The sequence below is a fragment of the Budorcas taxicolor genome, chromosome 5 (assembly GCF_023091745.1).
Source record: "Budorcas taxicolor isolate Tak-1 chromosome 5, Takin1.1, whole genome shotgun sequence".
In the NCBI taxonomy this organism is placed as follows: domain Eukaryota; kingdom Metazoa; phylum Chordata; class Mammalia; order Artiodactyla; family Bovidae; genus Budorcas; species Budorcas taxicolor.
The window spans coordinates 109,076,442-109,093,339 of record NC_068914.1 but is presented as its reverse complement, the minus strand read 5'-3'; the positions used below and the strand labels follow the sequence as shown (position 1 = coordinate 109,093,339).

Sequence of the window (16,898 nt, the reverse complement as noted above, 5' to 3'; positions counted from 1 at the left end):
ATGTTTATGTTTTATATTTATTATATATTTATATGTTTGTTTATAGGCTATTATTGTGTCTTATTTTGTGAAATGATTTGTGTTCTTTGAACTCTTAAAAAAAAAATCAGAATTCCTTTCTCTAAATCTTACCTCAATCATTATATCCAAACAAGAGTCCAAACTCCCGACTTGGAGCTTGTTGGCGAGGCCTTGCAGCAACATATAGACAGTGAAAGTCAGCACATGAACCTGAAGTGAGATATATGAGAAGAGCACAGATGGTCAGGACCACCACAGTAGGAAGAACAAGATCCAGGAGGACTGCAAAGGGTACACTCTGATTATATATCTGTCAGCATTGCAGGAAGCTTTGCTAAATGACACATACTTATATCAGGGTCTAAAGTCCTTTAGCCAAATGGTCACTTTGTAGAAAAGATACTCAGAAACACATCACATGCACAGGGTCTATCACTGTGACCAAATCAGGCCAATCATTTATAAAGAACAGCATGCATGCTAATTTGCTTCACTCATGTCTGACTCTTTGTGACCCTATGGAGCCCACCGGGTTCCTCTGTCCATGGGATGGATTCTCCAGGCAAGAATACTGGAGTGGGATGCCAGGCCCTCCTCCAGGGGATCTTCCCGACCCAGGGATTGAACCCCAGTCTCTAATGTCTCCTGCATTGGCTGGAGGGTTCTTTACTATTAGCACCACCTAGGAAGTCCATAAAGAACAGCACAAGTCTTGAACTTTTAAAAACCAACCTCTGAATTAAGCAGCCTCCACGAAGAAAACAAGTTTCTGCCCTTAACAGTGATCACACCTAGCGTTCCTTACAGCTTACTATGGGCTAGACACTGTATTATTATTCACATGTACTATATCGTTTATTCCTCACTCACTCTATCTATGGTGTAGGAGAAACAGCATCAGTGCTTTCACTTGAGGAAGCTGAGACACAAAAAGGTCAAGCAACTTGCCCAAGGTTACAGGAACAGGAAGTGGTGAAGTCAGGATCTGAAAGCAGATGGTGCCAGAGTATACACAGAGTACATTCTCTACACTGCTTCCACTGCTGTAAGTTATCAAGGTAAACAGGTAATGACCATGTGCTAAGAAAATACACTTGGCTGTCAATATACAGACTGTATTTTAAAGGCATAATTTCATATATATCCACTTATGATCTTTAAGTACCTTTAATATATTTAAAGTGTTTGCTGAAGACACTGGATGCATGGAACCACTACTGGGGAAGAACACCAGAGTACAAGTACCACCAAACGTCCAGTGAGTTTACCCCTGTTTTCTATATGGCTATCCCCAAGCCAATATGGAAATCATGCTAGGATTCAGAGAAGTCTATGAGAAGTCCTGTGGCTTTAGGAATAGGAGAGAAAACTCAAGAATGTTCCAAGAGAATAAGGAAATCTGTTTTTTTCTTTTCTCCATTTCCAACACCCCAAGGATCCTGTGGTGATGGTGGCAGTGGCCTAGACATAGGGGCTGCAGCAGCCACAACTCTGCAGGGAGACCTTCCTTTCCTTCAGTGGGACTGCAATTTGGAAAGGGTGGGCCCACAAGCTGCTTTTCTCCTCTCCAACTTGCCGCTGCCTAACCTCTGTGTGGTTACAGCTGTGGGAAGTGTGTGGTGAAGTAGGAGAAACAGCCCCAGCTTTGTAGCTGGAGATCTGAAACATGGAAAAATAAAGTGTTAACAAAGAATCAGAAGATATAAGGAACTAAGGAAACTTGAGAAGTGAAAAGAAAAATAACTGACATAAGAAAATTTACTGGATGGTTCCAACAGCAGGACGGAGATTAAGAGGAAGGAGTCGGTGAACTAATATGAATCAACAGAAATTATGTAATCTAAACAGAAAGGAAGAAGACTGAAAAACAAATGTGAAGCACACATCAGGGATGGACGCTGCTGCTGCTTAGTTGCTTCAGTTGTGTCCAACTCTGTGTGACCCCATGGAATGTAGCCTGCCAGGCTCCTCTGTTCATGGGAATTCTCAGGCAAGAGTACCAGAGTGGATTGCCATGCCCTCCTCCAGGGGATCTTCCTGACCCAGGGATCAAATCTGGGTCTCCTGCATTGCAGGCAGAGTCTCTATCACCGAGCCACCAGGGAAGCCCCCAGGGGTGGATGGGACCCTTCAAACAAGTCTAATATACAGTTCACTGAAGTCCCAGAAGACAAGAAAGAATGCAGTGCAGAAAAGTATTTGAAGAAATAACAGCTGAAAACTTTCCAAAGTGACCAAGAAGCTCAACAAACCTCAAACAGGGTAGAATCAAAGAAATCTGTGCTCATAATCCAACTGCTGAAAAAGAAAAAGCCTTTAAAGCTGCCAGAGAAAAATAACGTGTTACTCAGAGAGGAAGAACAAATTTATCAGAAAGGCCAGAAGAAGCGGCATGACATTTTCACAGTGCTGAAAGGAAAAGAAATAACTGTCAATGCGGAAGTGTATGTCCTTCAGGAAAGAAGGTGCAACAAAGACAGTCACAAGGCAAAGAAAACAAACGGGGTCTACCGCCACCACACGTGTCCTACATGCTTGTCTAGAAAGGGAAATGATACCAGAAGAAATCTGGAAATTCAGAAATGAAGAAAAAGCAGTAGAAACAATAAGAATCTGAGGATTAAAAACAAAACTCTGCGCTGCACTCGCTGTCTGCAGTGGCCCACACTCTTGTCTGCGGAGCATGCTTCCCTCTGAATCTGAATAAGTCTACTTCTTACCTATCAAAACAAAACAAAGCAAAACAGCTCTAACACTGCCTGGTAAGTTTTCAACATATGGTGAAGTAATACATAAACAACTACTAAACAAAGGAAGGGTGATCTGTATTTTTACATTTCACTTGAAGTAGTAAAATACTGACTCTAAACAGATTATTAAAAATTAAGTATAGTTATGGTAACCTAGAGCAACCACTCTACCAGGAGTCTTGGCTGGTTACTTCAGAAAAACAAGCTGTAGTGTTTCTCAAACTTTCGATCACTTGGGGATCTTTAAAAATGCAGATTGTATAGGTCAGGGCTAAGGTCCTGATTGTTCTCCTAACAAGTTCCCAGGTGCTGCTGATGCCACGTGTCCAAGGCCCACATTTAGGAGCAGCAAGACAGCCAGGTAACTACTCAGAAAGCTCTGCATTCCACCTGGTGCTCTTATTAACTTCATGACATGTATGTTTCAACTCAAAACAAATTTTTATTGTTCACATTTGTGGCAATACATTCAATAAGAATTTTATTAAGAACTCATGGAATACAAAACCTGATATCAAGTGATTCGAGAGAAAATCCAGATTCTTCCAAAAGATAAAAAGGCTTTTTAAAAACTAGATTTTTAAAAAATATGGATTAGAAATTTTTAAATATTCTTGCTTGCACTCTTAGTACATCAACTTTGCAAAAGATAGACCCAAAGTACCATGACTTAGTGTTCAAAGTGCAACTATGTGAACTCCAACCCAATTTGAATATAAAATGCATGATGCAATTTACCTGATAGCCACGCACAAGTGTAGTCTGTAATTCTTTTAAAATATATTGTAGATAATGCACACCCAGATCCTCTATTATTTTTGCGAGGGTGCTGCGTGCAATGTCTCTGATTTCCTGTGCTCTGTTCTTGAGGAGGGCACACACTTTCAGCAAAATACTAGAACATGAGTTGAAAATCTAATTAGCAGAAACAAATAAAAATACAAATATCCTTTTGTTTCTTACTCATAATCCAAATTATTCCAGTTAGGATTCTAAATTATAGCCAACTGTGACAGTGCTTCTCTAACAAAAGAGAAGAACCAATTTCTGATTTGTCACATAACATACCTTGGCAGATTAGTTTCCATAACTTCTCTTGGAAGGGACTGCATTAGTTTAACCATGGCAAAAGCTAAAGGAACTCGAACCACTTCCTCATCATTCACAACCTTCGATTTTATGAGTTTGTGTTCTTCGTCTCTTTTAGTCTGTAAGAAAATAAATAAATAAACTGAAACAAAAATAAATGGATTAGGGACCTACCAACACTACAACCTTGCAGCTGAAAAATTATCTACTGGTATCAAAATGATCATGAAGAAGGATCATTACTCCCTTAGCTGCAGGAGAGGAATCTGAAGATGAGGAGATAAGAGAAGGAAAGTGAAACGTGAAATGTAGAAAAAAAGAAAATCCAAAAGCTGATGTCAACCCACGCAGTTAGGAGCCTCAGTCTGATACGGCCCCACAGACACCCGAGTTCAAAAAGACCTGCTGGGTCCTAGACAGAATGATTACCGTAGATGCCAGGCATTTATGGAGCCTGGGCAGGATGTCCCCAGTTATGGTTCCTTGGATATTTTTAATTGTTCTCTCCAATTCTTCCTTATTCCGAGGAAGGAAGGAGATGGACTTTGTGATACACTCAGATTCCTTAGCCGCTGTCCCTTCATAAACAGCTGGGTCAGGGTTCTCTGGCTCTTCATTCTTGTCTGACAAAGTCTTATTACATTCATCCTCCTTCTCATCCTCACCCATATGCTCTAATTCCATGGCTTCGTGCTCTGGCAACTCAATCGCTTCTGTGGTATCTATGTTTAGTAAACAACAAAAGTCAACTTCGATAAGGAAACAACATAGGTGTGTTAAGTAGTCTTTTCTACCAACATCTAATGAAAAAAAATCACCAACTACAAGGGCACGATAAAGACTGAGGAAACAGAAGTAAATGAGAGTGTTAATGGCTCTTCACTTTCTTACAGTTTAGTCTAATGAGGAATAGAGGCAAGTAAACTGATAATTATAAAAAAGAGTGGAATAGCAAGTACAGGGTACTTGAGGAACACATGGAGAGGCTGGGAAAAAGGTTTCTAAAGCTTCCAAAGTACTGTGGTTCAGTTCAGTTCAGGGGCTCAGTTGTGTCCAACTCTTTGCCACCCCATGGACTGCAGCACACCAGGCTTTCCTGTCCAGCATCAACTTCCAGAGCTTACTCAAACTCATGTCCATCAAGTAGGGGATGCCATCCAACCATCTCATCCTCTGTCATCCCCTTCTCCTCCCGCCTTCAGTCTTTCCCAGCATCAGGGTCTTTTCAAATGGGTCAGTTCTTTGCATCAGGTGGCCAAAGCACTGGAGTTTCAGCTTCAGCATCAGTCCTTGCAATGAATATCCAGGACTGATTTCCTTTAGGATGGACTGGTTGGATCTCCTTGCAGTCCAAGGGACTCTCAAGAGACTTCTCCAACACCACAGTTCAAAAGCATCAGTTCTTTGGCACTCAGCTTTCTTTATAGTCCAACTCTCACATCCATACATGATTACTGGAAAAACCATAGCTTTGACTAGACGAACCTTTGTTGGTAAAGTAATGTCTCTGCTTTCTAATATGCTGTCTAGGTTGATCACAGCTTTTCTTCCAAGGAGCAAGCATCTTTTAATTTCATGGCTGCAGTCACCATCCGCAGTGATTTTGGAGCCCAAGAAAATAAAGTCTGTCAGTGTTTTGTTTCCCCATCTACTTGCCATGAAGTGATGGGACCAGATGCCAAGATCTTCGTTTTCTGAATGTTGAGTTTTAAGCCAACTTTTTTACTCTCCTCTTTCACTTTCATCAAGAGGCTCTTTAGTTCCTCTTTGCTTTTGCCCTAAGGATGGTATCATTTGCATATCTGAGGTTATTGATATTTCTCCCAGCAATCTTGATTCCAGCTTGTGCTTCATCCAGCCCAGCATTTCGCATGACGTACTCTACATGTAAATTAAATAAACAGGGTGACAATATAAAGCCTTAACATACTCCTTTTCCGATTTGGAACTAGTCTGTTGTTCCATGGCCAGTTCTAACTGTTGCTTCTTGACTTGCATACAGATTTCTCAGGAGGCTGGTCAGGTGGTCTGGTATTCCCATCTCTTGAAGAATTTTCCACAGTTTGTTGTGATCTACACAGTTCAAGGCTTTGGCGTAATCAATAAAGCAGAAATAGATGTTTTTCTCGAACTCTTACTTTTTCGATGATCCAATGGATGATGGCAAAAACCTACATTCTTGAGCATGAATGTAGGCCAACAGGGCTAATGCAGAAACGTCCCTTAGTACAGGATTCAAACTGGGCAGTGTGGTGGGGCAAGTCCAGACCTGGCTCTGCTAACAAGCCATGACTAACTACAGTCCATTAATTTAACTCTTGTGAGCTTTGGATTCTTCACCAGTAAACTGGAGATGGTTTACTTGCAAGGCTATTATAAGTATTAAATGTGATAAAGTCTCATTTCTGACACTTCATTGACCTTAATAAATAACAGCTATATGTTAGTCTTTGTTTTGTTTATGTGCTGTGCAGCTTTAGGAAAGTTACTTTATATCTGAAATCTCAATTTCTCATATAAAAAATATGGAGTAACTAACACCTAAGGTTCTAGTAAGATTCTTATGAAGACAAATGAGAATTTCTGTGTAAATAACCTATAGCTCAGATTTTTGCCCCATACATTTTAGACTGGACTTCTCTACTGTTAAACAATTTTCAGAATACTACTCAAACCATTCATTTTAACTTCCTCCTGACTCATTCACTGGTCACTGCTACAAGAGCAGAAAAAGGGAGTTAAGCTGAATTTTGCCTTCTTTAATTCATAATAATAAATAACAGAAGAATAGGAAGGAAATTTGGTTTAAGAAAGTTTAAAAAACCTACCCTCTTCACTCTGAAGTTTTCTCATTTGTTCTTCAAGAGTTTTGTGGTCAGAGTGGAATGCTTCTAACACTATCACTAGCAAACTGTTAAAAAAAAATTTCACAGAAACATTCATTTGATTAATAATATCATTTGACTCTTAAAAGAAGTTAGACTTCTAAAAATTAAAATTACTTTTTCCTATTTTAGGTATTTTTTCACTTTAACAAATCTTACTATCACCTCACTGATACAAATTAAAAGTAAACTGGGATTATAGAAAGGTTATTTCAGAAAGGAATCCAAATTTTACATTTCATAAACAAAACAAAAATAGGAAGTTTGGCCATACCTGACACCCAACTTTTGATTGATCTGTCCCGCCTGTAAGACATGAATGAAATGTTTCAAGTAGTATACATATGCTGACCAAGAGAGATGTTTGCAAACAGCTCCAATGACTTCTGTGGCAGCAATGGTTATATTTTCATGCTGTAAAACAAATCAAGAGCATCAGTAAGAATAAGTATTTGCAAATAAAATACACATACACAGCTAACTTGGTACAATAAAAATCTTAGATAGCAGGTGATCAGAAATTAGGAAAGAATGCCCAAACTATGTTAAATAGTTTTCCTCTAGCTCTGGAAAAGCTTCCGTCAATTTCAAATGATATCTTCCTTTCATTAAAGGATTTAACACATTTTAGACTCTATTTCACTCAGACCTCCTTTACAGGCTCAAGCCTACAACTGTGAAGTAAATTCAAGGTATAAAAGTTGATAAATGTTAAAGTTAACTATAGATTGCACTATTGAGCACTCATAAGAACAATGCTTTGGAGACAACTCTTTCAGACCTCATGAAGAAGAGAAGCTGGATTTACTCTCATACCTTAACTAGGAAAGTAGAGAAGAATGTATCAAACAATTTTCAGACTTTGAACATCAGTATAGGACAATGACCCCTGACAGAAAAGAAACAAGTAAAATGAGCCTTATAACTACCCTCAGTTGATTGTGTGGGGATGACTGTCAGGCCATAGCACAGGAGAAGAAACCCCAAAAGAGACCTGTATCTCCTTGAGTTAAGGGGTCAGAGCTCAGGCTGTGGAGCTAGAGTCCGTAGGGCAGAGTACCAGAGAGAAGAGTTCAGAGAGAAAAGCTGCCCAGAGAAAGAGCCCCTTAAGCTTCAGCTGAGAATTGACCAGTACACTCTGAATAAGGAAGAGATGAGGAGAGAACTACCAAAAAGGAAAAGATGCAACAACCATCAAAGACCATACAGGGACGAGAACAGTTCATGTTCCTCTCAGCCAGAGTGAAAACCCTCACGATACACGGAGGACTGGGTATTCAGGTACTCAGAAGGTTAGTACCTCAGTGGCAGGTTCAAATGAGCACCACACCAAGGGCCACTTGTGCCTAACAGAGCTTAAAAGTGAGCCTCAAAAGGACCAGACTACTCACAAGTAGCCTAACTGCATCTGAAAACAATTCTCAGAAATACTTAGAGAAATACAAAAATACCCAGCACCTAGCAAAGTCAAATTTATGATGTTTGGCATCTGATAAATAACTACCAAGCATACAAAGAAGCTGAGAAATAAATCTAATAAGAAGAAAAATCAAACAACAGAAGCACAGAAATGACACAGATGACACAGCCCTGAAAACAACTGATACAACTGTATTGCATATGATTAAGAAGGGAGAGGAAAGCACGAGCATGTTACGGAGACACATGTGAGGCATAAGAAAGGCCCAAACTGTACTACAGAGATGGAAAAGACAATTCTGAGGGAAGAGATACTGGATGGGATTAACAGCAGATTACACATGGCAGAAGGAAACACTAGTGAATTTGAAGACATAGTAATAGAAAAATGAAACCAAATGAAACCCAGAAGGAAAAAAAAAGCCTCAGTGAGTTATGGGATATGGGACAATTTGGAATAGCCTAATATATGATGTTATCTCCAAAGACAAGCTGCTACTGCTGCTGCTAAGTTGCTTCAGTCGTGTCCGACTGTGTGTGACCCCATAGATGGCAGCCCACTAGGCTCCCTCGTCCCTGGGATTCTCCAGGCAAGAACACTGGAGTGGGTTGCCATTGCTTTCTCCAATGCATGAAAGTGAAAAGTGAAAGTAAAGTTGCTCAGTCGTATCTGACTCTTAGCAACCCCATGGACTGCAGCCTACCAGGATCCTCTGTCCATGGGATTTTCCAGGCAAGAGTACTGGAGTAGGGTGCCACTGCCTTCTCCGAAAGACAAGAAGGGGAACCAAAAATATCTTTGAAAAAGTGATGGCAAAAAATTCAAAGTCTGACAAAGACTACAAATCTATAGATCCAAGAAGCTCAGCAAACTCCAGGCACAAAACAGTAAGGCAATAAGGCACCTGATAATCAAATGGCTTAAAACTAGTGATAAAGAGAAAAATGGGTGGGGGGTGGGAGGGGGAAAGAGATGCTCCACTCAGAACAAAGGATGACTTCTTTTGGAAACAGTATAAACGAGAAGTCAGTTCGAAGTATTCTTAAAGTATTAGGGGAAAAAAATCCAAAACCTGTCAAACTAGAATTCCATACCTAGAAACATTATCTTTCAAAAACAAAGATGAGAAAAGACAAACAGGAGCTGAAAGAATTCATTACCAGTAGACCTGCACTACAAAAAATTTAAAGAAAGTCTTCTTGTCAGTAGTAAAATGATACAGGGTGATTATCTGGACCCACACAAAGGAATGAAGAACACTCAGAATTATAAACATGGAAACAAATACAAAAGATCTTTTCTTTAGTTTTAAAGATCTCTTTGAAAGATAACTGATGCTTTGAAGCAAAAACAACAGTGTATTATGTGGTTTAAAGCTAACATACAGGTAAAACTTATGAAACAAAAACAGCACAAAGGTAACTAACAGGCCAACAGAAGTAAAATAAAATCACTAAAAAAATATCCAGTTAATCCAACAGAAGAAGAAAAGGAGGAAAGAGAGGAAAAAACGGGACAAATAGAAAATAAATAACAAGATCATAGATTTAAACCCAACCATATTAATAATCATCAAGTGCAAATGGTCCAAAACTAATCAAAACGTAGAGACTCTCTGAGTAAAAAAGCAAGATTCAGCTATATAAGCTACCTATAAGAAACCAACTCTAAAAGTAAAAGTAAAAATCACAAATAGGTTAAAAACAATAGAAAGGTATACCAAACCAATATCAACCAAAGCTAAAACAGTTTATTTTTTCCACCTACACCTCCTTCCTGTTTTACTGCCCTCTATCCCTGAGGTGCTTATTGGCTCCTTAAACTAGAATTTAGGGACTCATTCTTTTACCTACTTAGGAAGTTTAAAAAAATTCTTTAAACATCCTGAAAATACAGAAGAAACCTATCCTTGAACAAAATCATATAATCAAGTCACAAATCCTGCTAGTAGGTTAGACTTAAATATTTATCAAGTCTTTACCATGTGCAGGCACTGTTCTTAGGCACTGTGTCAGCTGCACAGCTGTGTCCGACCCTTTGCGATCCCATGGACTGTAGCCTGCCCGGCTCCTCTGTCCATGGAATTCTCCAGGCAAGAATATTGGAGTAGGTTGCCATCTCCTTCTCCAGGGGATCTTGCTGACCTGGTTCTCCTGCATTGCAGGTGGATGCTTTACTGTCTGAGCTACTAGGGAAACCCATTCTTAGGCATACGTAGTATATACCTGAAGATATTCTGAGTTCAAATATAGGTTCTGACTGTATGTCTCTGAGAAAGTTATATAACCTCACTTATTCTCAGTTTATTCTCCTATAAAATAGCAATAACAGTCCCTACCCACAGGGCTGAGTTGCTGTAAGGATTAAATCAGAATTGTGCTTATATCTGGTGTAGTGCTGAAGAAAGGTAGCTATTGTTTTATTTCATTTCTTACAAGCCATTTGGGAAAATAATGAGAATTAAGGCCTATGATACAAAAATAAAAGTATGACATCTTGGTGATGTGATCATTTCTGTGAAAGGAAATATTCTGTGGTTAGCCTTTGTGAGCTAATAATAGTGAACATAAAATAATAGCCACCATTTTCAGAGCATGTGCCTGGTACAATTTTAAGGGCTTTTATAAGATCTATTTTTAAAAGAACTATTTTAAGTCTCTAATTATGGTGAACAACATCAGTATGGATGCCACCAACCCCACCTACACTTTGCAGAAGTTCTGTCATGGTACAGGGAAAAATTTACTGGCTTCTACAGCTAAAGCCCTACCTTGAGCATTTTCTCGTCAAAAACTGGTGCCATAGCATAAGGCATGATGTAATTCTGAAGAGATTTAGAAGACAGCACGACTTTGCCTTCCATTAGTTGTTTTGCCAGTTTCTTCAAGGCTCTTGCTCTTCTGTGGATCTATGAGTTAGATAAAATATAAATTAGTTACTGAATGAGCTCACCAACAATCAGCTCCATTTCAGTATCACATTCCTCTTCGATGAAAAGATTAAAAGAGTGAAATACAGTCCATGTGTTACATGAGCAAACACCTGTGCCTTGATTTGTTTCCAGAGACATAATGCATAGCATTTCTTTACCAATGAATCCCAGAGCATTTAAATTTCTTAGCAAATGGCAGGGAAAGGTGACACTATTATTATGGCTTGTGATACCACCAAGCAAACAAGCATGTGCTATGCAAATCTGATGACCACAAAGACCAAGAAATGAGAAGCTCAAAACTTTTTGGAAAATTAAAATATATCTTTTAAAATGAGAACCATTGAAATGTTTGTTTCAAAGACAAGGGGGAAAGAAAAAACAGAATTGTCTTCTACCTGAATGTGCTTCATATTCTCAAAGAAGTCCATTTCTGGATCGTGGCAGTCAGTAAGCTGAACCAAGTCTTTAAATTCTGGTTGATTTGGAAAGGTTTGAATTAAACAGGAAAGCAGTGTGGTATAATCCTGTTGAATACTCTGCAAATATCAAGTTAAGAAAAAAAAATTTTTTTTTTAAGAATTTGATTAAGTAATACAAAGAAACACCAAAAAGTCATTAAATTTTTTTAAAAAGTAAAACAGTGCCAATGTAAAAACAAACTATATAAAATTAGAAATGACTGCTCTCTTCTCCATTCCCACTCCCCTGTTAAAAGTCTGGTAAGTATTTATACAATCAGGTATTTTAATTAAGTGTACTAAGGTTGACTGCTTTTCCACAAATTATAGCAGAAGTATAGGAAAACAAACAAACAAAAAATCCACAGATAACAAGTACTTAATTGCAAACCTCAATACCTCTGTCTGGCTCTTCAATCCTTTCCTCAATTTCTCCAGGAGAGAACGATGAATGATTTCTCTATACTCTTTCTCTGTGACATTCAAAGCAGCAATCTTTTTGATGATATTCATCAAGCACATGCTTGCATTATCACTTAAAGACATGTCTCCTAACTGGACACAGGAAAAAGCCCAAATTATACTGTGCAATAACTGTAATATGGACTATTATTCCCTACTGAAAGAGCTTGTAACATTTAGCCACTCTTCTGTATAAAACTCTCTACTAAGAAATGTCCCACAGGCACTTCACACTTACGGAAGAACATATATAGGGGTGTGAGAAACACAGTAAGCGACTTGGAAAATCCATGCTTACTGAAAAGGGTTGGTTATTTGAGAAAATACTATGATATGTTCTTTTGTAAAATTACTGATTTTGTCTTTTGAAATTTGGTATTTTGTACATCATGGCTTGTTTTTCTCCCCCCTCCCCCGACTTTTAATTGGAGTATGAGATACAGTTTTTAATCAGCTTTATTTCTCCAAGCAAAGAGAATAAAAGGTTCCCTAAAGCCAGTTTCAATACTCAAAATCAGCCGTTCAGTTAGAATGACAGAGTTGGCTGGTGTCATTCTGGTTAGCTGCTCCAGAGTTCATTTATAAAGAAGGTAGGTTGTAAGTGTAGAAAAATATTCTCAACTACGCTAACGAGGCAGTGATTCAGAATCCCTCATGTTGAACTTTGATATATGAAGAATGAGCCCCAAATGGGGAGATTACTTTTTCCTCTATTACTTAATCCTTAATATTTGACAAATAACAATAAAATACCACCAAAGAATACTGATACCACTACATAGTTAACTATTAAGCAAGGGTTTCATTTTCCCTATTTTTGAAATTTAATTCATTTTAGCAACATGGCACTTAATATATAGCTCCAAACCTTTTTATTTCTACTGTATCAATAAAAGAGGGAAACTGTCAAATAATATGGCTATTTAACTTAAAAAAACTGATATGTAACTGACACACTGTGAAATTTACCCTTTTAAGTTGTATAATTCAATGGTTTTCAGTATATTCCAAAGGTTTTACAACCATAAAACCACTAGCTAATTTTAGAAAATTTTTACCATCTCCAAAGGAAATTTTGTACCCATTATAATACAATCACTCAGTCCTCATTTCTTTCTCCCGTCACAGCTCCTGAGAACCACTAATTTATTTTCTGTCTCTGTGAATTTTCCCATTCTAATACAGAGCTTTTGACTTTTCAAAGTGCTTCCACATACATTATTTTTTTCAAAATATCTGCCTTTCATATCATGAGAGTAACAGTATGGTCTTTGCTAAACTAAATATTGAGCAACTAAAAGAAATGTTATACTAAAAATCCCATCCCTCTCAAAAACCAAATTAAGAAATTAGGTTATACGGTTGTACTGTCAAAAGAATAAAAAATAATCCATAAATTTTTACTATTAAAAAACCTACCTCCATGTTATAGAAACAATTATGCATAACCGGAATTAGGTAGTTAATGTCTACAGTTTGCATCTCTTTAATGTAAGAGGTAATGGTCTGGAACGCCGAGAAGCGAACATCAAAGTTGATATCATCAAGATGTCTTTGATCAAAGGCGTTAAGCTATAAGAAATGCCAGTGAAACCATATAAATGAAGGCATATAAATCTTAAATAAGGAAAATAATAACAGTTTTGAAGCAAAAGAGACTTAAGATTTTCTTTCTTACCTTGACAACATCAGTAATATATGTTAATCCACTCTCAAAATCAGAAAGGGTCTAAAAGGAATGAAAGCAGTATATTATTAGTGAATACAACATTAACTTTTCTGCTCCCCATCCTCTTTGATTCCCTCCCTGCACTCAAAAGTACATGGAAACATCATATTGGTACCAAGAAAGCTGCTAATATACATTCCATGTCTTAGTGATCTTTGAAAAAGGAGTGATTTAGGATAAAAATGAGTATTACAGACCTTGAAAACTGTACAAAGCAACTGTCTTGACAATTTGTTCTTAATAACTGAGAAGAGTTTTGCTAGAGGCTTGAGGAAGCTTGTAGGCTCCAGACAATGTTTCAACAGGTTTTGTATTGTCACCAGAATGTCAATTTCTGTATCCTTAAGAAGTAATAACATTGAGAGAAATCATATTTCAGTAATTCAGAAAACTGGCCATGTTGTTTTTAATATATTACAGCACAGAAAACAAATAAATATGTGTAACAAGTAAAAGTAGTAGTAATTAGCAAAGTTATTTTATGGTCTTTTAAAGTTCTTTACATTTTAACTTGATCAAAAACCCGTAATAGTGTCCATCAACAGTTTCTTCCTTTAGTTCTAATAGAAAATATGCATGGTTTTAAAACATAATTTCTTCTATTTTCTAGTCAAAAAAGAAACAAAGAAAATGAACTTGCTGACAAAAAAACACACACTTTCAGTTGTGCAGAAATGCGTGGTCTTCTAAAACTGAATTGCTACACGGTAAGAGTCATTTAGTATAACTACTAAGGCTTTATAAATGAGTGTGAGAACTGGGGAGACTCTTTTAAAAATTAAAGGCTAAATTAGGGTTTGAAAATCATACCAGAGACTCTCAGCAATGTGTGAATATATGTGAATATGAAAACAGTTTGACTTTTCATTCAGCTTGCCATTCATATTTAAGATCACTATCATTCACATTTAAGATCAATGTACACCTCAGGTTCCAGATTTGTGACTGATCAAAGCCAGAGAGGGGAGAAAAACCCTGAGATGGATAAGAAGCTAAACAAAGGAAAACAAAGAGGTGAGATTTTTACTGTAATAGTAGATGATGAAGTCTTCACTTTCTTACCTGCCCTCATTCCTTTCTGTCCCAATTTTTCTCCCCTGTTTTCAGTTTTATATTGCTTTATGAAGTCTTCTCACAAATACTCTGAGACAAATATCTCACAGACTAACCAATAAAATTATTTTTCACAAATAAACCTAATAATAAACTGTCACTTCAAAGACAAATAACCGCTGTGAATTCATACCTGAGCAACACTGCCACGGTAGAGGAACGGCAGGAGCAGTGTAATGAGCAGAGAACTTTGTTCTTTTTCTTTCACAAACTTGCTGATCCTGGAGAAGGAAAAACAAATGGGATAGGTAAGGAAGACATGTAAGATATTTCCCAAGAAGTTAAACTTTTTGTAGAAAAACATCAGCGAGGGAAGACCCAGGTAGCTTGTAACTATGTGAACATGTGTACAAAGTTTAATTCAGTTTTTGAACAGTGCCCACTCTCCTTCCATCTTCAGGTTGGTGGCTACCATTCCATTGTTCTTGTTACATCTGATTGTGCATTGCTGCTGCTGCTGCTAAGTCACTTCAGTCGTGTCTGACTCTGTACGACTTCATAGACGGCCTCCCACCAGGCTCCCCCATCCCAGGGATTCTCCAGGCAAGAGCACTGGAGTGGGTTGCCACTGCTTTCTCCAATGCATGAGAGTGAAAAGTGAAAGTGAAGTCGCTCAGTCGTGTCTGACTTTTAGCGACCCCAGGGACTGCAGCCTACAAGGCTCCTCTGTCCATGGGATTTTCCAGGCAAGAGTACTGGAGTGGGGTGCCATTGCCTTCTCCGGATTGTGCGTTGGTAACTGCTTATTTTGCAAGGAAATAACATTTTTAAGTGTCGAGATTTGCTTTAGGCTTTGTATACATTTCAATTTAACTTTCACAAAAGCCATATAATGAGCAATTATTAACCCCACTTTGCCCAGAGAAAACAGGCTCAGAGAAACTGATGTCACACAAAAAGGAAGTGGCAGAGCAGGGTTTGAAAGACCCTGGTCTTTCTGGTGCTAATCATCATCATCGTCTCACTACCACATAGCCTATGATAAAATGTAATAAATATATTTGGTATGGTTTCCCATTCTACGTAAGTTAGAAATACACTAGTATAACCGAAACATTTAAAAGAAGTTCCTGGAAGATTTAACACATCATTTTCTGTTGTTGCTAAAAGTAACAGAAAAAATAAACTTTCAACAACTAAGTCCTGTAACAATTTAGAGTTTAAGATATAACCATTCTGGGGGAATTGCCTGGCAGTCTAATAGTTATGACTCCGTGACTCCACTGCATGTGACAAAGGTTTGATCCCTGGTCAGGGAACTACGATCCACATGGCATGTTCCATCCCCCCACAAAAAAGACACAATCATTCTGTGCACTCAGATTTACCAACCAGACACTTTATAGAAATCACAGTTACCTACTACCAGGTCTATAGTATATAGAGAATTTTTAAGCAAATCTTTAAAAATCCTTACAAGATCTTGACTCTTAAAAAAAAACAAACATAGCAACCGGCTCTTTTAAGTTAGTTACTTTAATCAATCCCACTAAAAAACTACAACTTTATAATCTCACGTAATTCAAAATCCTAATTGAACAAAATATGCAAAGGCTAATAAAGCACATCTATTAGTCTACCTTAGAATTCTGAAAAGTCTGTTATATTTTATAATAAAGACAGATGCTATAAAAGGTCTATTCCAGCAAAGAAAACAAATTCTACATAAACTTAAAACTGGAGGACATTTAAAATACTGAAAACCTTTTTAGGTTTAACCTAAAACCTTTAACCTTTACCTTGCTAAAGTAAACGAAAAGCCAAATATAATTAAAAAAAATTAAAATCACAAGTGGTAACATTACCTTTTAAGAACCAACAGACCACTTACTTTGAAAGAATGCCAAGTTCCTTACTGACTTGTGCTCTATTCTTCTTCTTTTTTAACTTTTCTGCACTTATTGTGGTTTTGCTGAGATATTGGAGAATAGCAGGTACATGAGGTAGAATTAATCGTCCTCCTATTGTGATAGACTCTGAAATATAGGTAAATGTACTGATTTTAATTAACTGCACTATTAAAAGATAACTGTACA

The 16,898-nt window shown here is 37.6% G+C and overlaps 1 protein-coding gene across 1 annotated transcript in view; it reads right to left on the bottom strand.

Moving 5' to 3' along the window:
* The window catches only part of UTP20 (UTP20 small subunit processome component), an 86,999-nt gene that overhangs the window by 19,383 nt on the left and 50,718 nt on the right, over positions 1–16,898 (bottom strand). The window contains exons 31-44 of the mRNA XM_052640944.1: positions 16,694–16,838; positions 14,996–15,083; positions 13,947–14,090; positions 13,699–13,749; positions 13,440–13,592; positions 11,958–12,113; positions 11,496–11,636; positions 10,936–11,073; positions 7,020–7,159; positions 6,689–6,771; positions 4,290–4,582; positions 3,840–3,979; positions 3,510–3,666; positions 133–231 (exon numbers count right to left, since the gene is read on the bottom strand). Of these exons, the coding sequence (XP_052496904.1) occupies positions 133–231; positions 3,510–3,666; positions 3,840–3,979; positions 4,290–4,582; positions 6,689–6,771; positions 7,020–7,159; positions 10,936–11,073; positions 11,496–11,636; positions 11,958–12,113; positions 13,440–13,592; positions 13,699–13,749; positions 13,947–14,090; positions 14,996–15,083; positions 16,694–16,838 (1,928 nt within the window). The remainder of the gene's footprint in view (positions 1–132; positions 232–3,509; positions 3,667–3,839; positions 3,980–4,289; positions 4,583–6,688; positions 6,772–7,019; positions 7,160–10,935; positions 11,074–11,495; positions 11,637–11,957; positions 12,114–13,439; positions 13,593–13,698; positions 13,750–13,946; positions 14,091–14,995; positions 15,084–16,693; positions 16,839–16,898) is intronic.